This window comes from Morone saxatilis, unplaced genomic scaffold, assembly GCF_004916995.1.
Source record: "Morone saxatilis isolate NCDOM2014 unplaced genomic scaffold, NCSU_SB_2.0 Contig9, whole genome shotgun sequence".
In the NCBI taxonomy this organism is placed as follows: Eukaryota; Metazoa; Chordata; class Actinopteri; family Moronidae; genus Morone; species Morone saxatilis.
This window is the reverse complement of record NW_023340268.1, coordinates 11,859,118-11,863,827: the sequence shown is the minus strand read 5'-3', so window position 1 is coordinate 11,863,827 and position 4,710 is coordinate 11,859,118. Positions and strand designations below refer to the sequence as shown.

Genomic DNA, 4,710 nt, shown 5'->3' with positions numbered 1-4,710 from the left:
AAAAAAAAAAAAAAAACATACATTCATAAATGACAGCTGGAAGATATCCAGAGTCATTATCTGTAGCCTCCATCCTCTGCCAATTCCATAAGCAATTTTTTTCCCAACTTCCTAGGCTAGGCGGCTAAATAAGACCGGGAGAACAGTGCAGAACTGAACAGAAGGCTAGTGTGCCAATTAGAAAAGGCAGCAGGCTTATTTCCTGTGCTGCAAGCAAGTGTGCTGGAGCTACTTCGAAGAAGCCTCTTCTACTTCTTCTCTGGGCAAACTGAGGAGAGACTGCAGCCGACATCCTGCCAGTCTTTTCATCTCTGCTGTCGTGACCCTTTGCCATCCAGAGTTTGAAGCAGCTGGACAGGAAATATGTTCACACATGCATTTAGGCAGCAACAACCTATTTCTGTAAACACACCGTGACTCAACGTGTGTAAGGACACGCACGGATACAACAAGTGGCTGATTTCCGCCACTTCTGAGGTCAACGTTGTGTGCAGCTCGACAACTGATCACTTTTGTGGGAACAGAAGTTCTCCCTCTCTCACTTTCTCTTTCTGAGTCTCTCCATCCTTTTCTCTGCCAACTTACCCAGACTGCCCTGCTACTAGGACAGCCCCAAGACAGCCTGCCCTGGCAGCTGCCAGATTCTCTGTGCCCGCATGTCTGCTGGCCCTTCTGAGATGCCAGCTGCATCTGAGACCGGCATCTCAACCAGGGACGTGGTGAAAGAGGGAGAGGAGAAGGAGAAAGAGAGGAAGGAAAAGAAGAAATACACTTTGCACAGAGCAACATGCCTACAAAAACTGCAGACAAATCATTGCTGTCAACCAAGGTTCAGAGACAGATAGGGAGCTTTCTACTGTCATCACAGAGCTGTGTAAAAATCACAACTTTATATAATGCTGAAAGGACTCGATAGAAAAAGCAAGCGTGACCAAATATCCATTACATTTGGGCTGAATTTCAATCGAACTCGAGGCCAAAGGGTCTAAGTCAGTTTAATATACTCGTCTCAGAGGTATTTTTAATCCGACCTCTGAAAATTCCCCCCATCTTGGGCGTGAAAAACCTGAATTATTCATAGGCAATATCAATATTTCAAGATATGGACTAATCTAATTGGATTAAAGACGTGCTTAATGAGGCCTTGCGTGTCTAAGAGATGCATATTTTAAAACCTGACCATTTCACCCAGTGTTTAATCCTCACTGTGATTTGTTCACTCTGTGTACTACGTGCCAACTGAAGCTTAATAAGGAAGTGAAGCCTTTTGGCTTTTGATGTACTGTAAACATAACCAATTTTTAACATCACAAAAGGAAAATAAACATGCAAAAAAAGAAAACATTGAACGTTTTCTGAATTATGTTTTCTTACATTTTTAACAGCTAAGAAAAATCACTGAGGAGCTGATTTCATCTGATGGTATTTGCAATTTCAAAGAGGATTTTAAAAAACCTATGACGGTAGATTCACAAGCCTTTTCATTGGCAAGGGCTTATTCTATATGGAGAAACCTTGAAATAGTAAAACTGTTTACTGGTAAGCCAACTGATTGAGGAAAAGCATAAACAGCGGTGCTATATTTGCCAGAGTGATAAACGTGGAGTCATCCATCTTTGCCTGCACAACAGCTCCTAATCGCTGCAGTGTGACAAAGCAACAGAGAGAGATGCACTTTTCTATCCTAGCAACACCCTCACCTCCCTTTACATTACCCAAGTCTATCTCATCACTTTCTTATTTCCTTATTCTTCTCTACTTGTTATATGTTTCACTTCTCTGTCACTGTCTCACCTTGTCCTCTTCATTGCTCCCTGCCATTAGAAGAATAAGGAAACCATTGAATTTCAACCCTTCCGGGAATTCGTTATTAAAAAGCTGTGTTATGTCTTCTTCGTTTTGAGTATTGGAAACTTTATTCTATGGAGGACTCTCCCATCCCGTCCTTTTCCCAAGATGGTTTTCAACACTTGTAAGGATCTTCAAAGGCCAGGCAGGGGGCCACGTCACATCACTTCAGGTAGATGGATATTGTTACATTCCCTAAAGACCTAGAGTAAGTTGTGAGGGAGCTAAAAGTCTGGGATATGAAAAGTAATCTAGTGAGACACACTATCAAACAGACAAATGGAAAGAAGATGGTTGGCACACAGACAGACATGCAGATGGGCCAAGACAGACAGGCAAGTGGAAATAGTGGAAGACGTAGATACATTAGAGAAGTCCAGGCCAGTCTCACCCTGAATCCAGAGGAATTCTTCTTCGCTTCAGCTTTCAGTCTTGTGGCTTTTAAGACCGACTTTGTCTTTTTGTAGTCCTGCTTTCCTGAAAGAAAGGAAACAATTGGGGCAAACAAATGAAATGGCTGAAAAAGTTACTGTGTCTTGCCAAGAAATAATAAGTAATAATAATAGCAAGGAAGCGAATATTCCTGTAAGTTCTGCTGCATGCCCAAAGCTCAACTACAATAGCGGTCTCATATTAACTTGTCATCCCCCCCTCTCTATCTTGCTTTTCTGGCTTTCTCTACTCTATCCAAAATAAAGCAAAATGCCAAAATATAAACATATTTTAAAAAATCAATTGCAATGAAAAAACAAGCAAAATAATGCAACTCATGGGACTGCTGACTTCTACTGTAAAATGTAATGTCTCATGGTTAACAAAATGACAAAATATCTACAATTAAATTTACCCAACACGATGCAATCTGAACATGTATCCAAAATACAAAGAATCTTTTCTGGCCTGAGTCACCTGTGCTTGTTTTGACTTCCCATGGGCTCAACTCTCAAGGGTGAGTCTTGTGGGCAAACTGGCCACCTGGCAAAGCATGTGTGTTTATGTGAGTGTGTGTGTGTGTGTGTGTGAACGTGCTTCACATGAGGCAGAGACGGCTGTCTTGGTCTAATTAGAAACAACACACTGTAGGAAAAGGAACTTTGCTAACAATAGGGTGGAAAGGCAACAGCTTGCTGAACAGTGTGTGTGTGTGTGTGTCTGTGTGTAGTAGCAGTAGTACTTCTATCTTTGTGAGAACCAATTTATAAGCTTGGATTGTGGACATATTAGCAGGTCCTAAAAGATGTTATTTATAAAAAAAAATGTTCAGGGTTAAATTTAGAATTAGGATTAGGTTAAAGTTGATAACTAAGGTTAGGCATGAAGGTCAGGTGGCTTAAATTCTTGGCTGGGGAATAAATGGACATCCCTCATACAGTAGAGTAAAGTGTGTTTGTGTGTGTGTGTGTGTGTGTGTGTGTGTGTGTGACCAAGCCCCCAGGTCAGCTTCAAGGTTTTCTCAGTCGGTCGGTGAAGTGACATGTGGAGGCCGCTTGGAGTTTTTACTCCCAGCTAATTAAGCCTAATTTACATTGTAAGAGCGAACAAAAGGAGGAGGAAGGAGAGGACAGAAAGCGTCCACTAGATTGAATATGAGCTAGGGAGGAAGGAGGGGTAAGGAAGTGTGTGTGTTGTGATCCTGAAAACAAACAGACAGAGCTGCATACAACTGAGTCTGTCTCTTTTGGAGCAGAGGTTCTCCTATTCTGGGGACAGCCACGGAGGAGAGAGGAGATGACCATTAGCATAGCTTTCACTTTTTCAACCCCACCCCCCCTCCGTCTCTACCTCATACACTCTCAGTTCTCTTTCTTCATCCTTCCTGGTCCCAGGCTCCTCCTCTACCTCCCTCTGACTCAGTGGAAGGCTAATAGAAATGGGGAGCATGTTTCCAGTAGCAGACAGTGAGCTAGTGGGAATTCATTAGGAGGGCCACTGGATGTCTCCTCCACTTGTCAGAAAGTGGAGAGGGGGAAATTTGATTGGAGGGCACCTCAGGTTGCTCGCCATTCACAGAAAATTGTGCAGGGATTTTTTTTAGACCGCGAATGGCTGGTTGTGATACAGGACTACGGGAAGACACATCACATGCTATTAATCCTATACCCAACTAAATAATACAGAAAGGTATATTGTGAAAAATGTACATAAAGAAATTCTTATGGTAATTATCTTATCTTGCATGTCGCCGCAGGGCTTGTTGGTAAACTCCTGCAGCTGGCGAGTTAATCACTAACATGATGGAAAAAGTGCTTTGGAAAAGTAAGTCACAATTAGCTTCTTCTATTTTCTCTCCATTAACTGCAACCCAGTTAAGAAAAAAATCGGATACAGGTATACACTAATGAGGCCCAGAACTAAACAAGCTGCACTTTCTGTTTTGACACTGTTTTGCTTTGTATAGCTATCTGTGTCCTCAAGCCAGCTTTTCTGCCCAAGGACAGAACAATATCAGAACTTAAACAAGCTGGGGTTTAAATTCCAAAGGCAGAATTGTTTTCCAGCATATACAACATCTTCCACAAACTGCTTACAAAACACACACCTGTGCTGTTTTGTTTGTTTTTTTTTCTCATTCACGGTGCTAAACTTGTTCCAAGTCTACATGGAGAAATTACGTTTATATGCAAAAATTCATCATAACCCAATACACCCATAACCATCTGGTAAGAATCAATACTTAATTGGCGCAAAATCGGAATAATTCCAAGTAGGAGTATGAATAGCTGATATGGAGGAGAAATGCCAGAGAATTACATCAGGCTGTGTAAGGTATTGTTGTTGTATTACAGTGGTGCATTTCAAGCCTCATGTTGCTTTTCTCCTGTGGTTTGCATGCGCCTGGAGCGTGCACACACACACACACAC

General features: G+C 41.9%; 1 protein-coding gene across 3 annotated transcripts in view; it reads right to left on the bottom strand.

Moving 5' to 3' along the window:
• The window catches only part of triqk (triple QxxK/R motif containing), a 21,547-nt gene that overhangs the window by 6,671 nt on the left and 10,166 nt on the right, over positions 1-4,710 (bottom strand). For all 3 annotated transcript variants that reach the window (XM_035681998.1, XM_035682000.1, XM_035681999.1), the window contains exon 3: positions 2,240-2,325. In XM_035681998.1, coding sequence (XP_035537891.1) covers positions 2,240-2,325 — 86 coding nt within the window. The remainder of the gene's footprint in view (positions 1-2,239; positions 2,326-4,710) is intronic.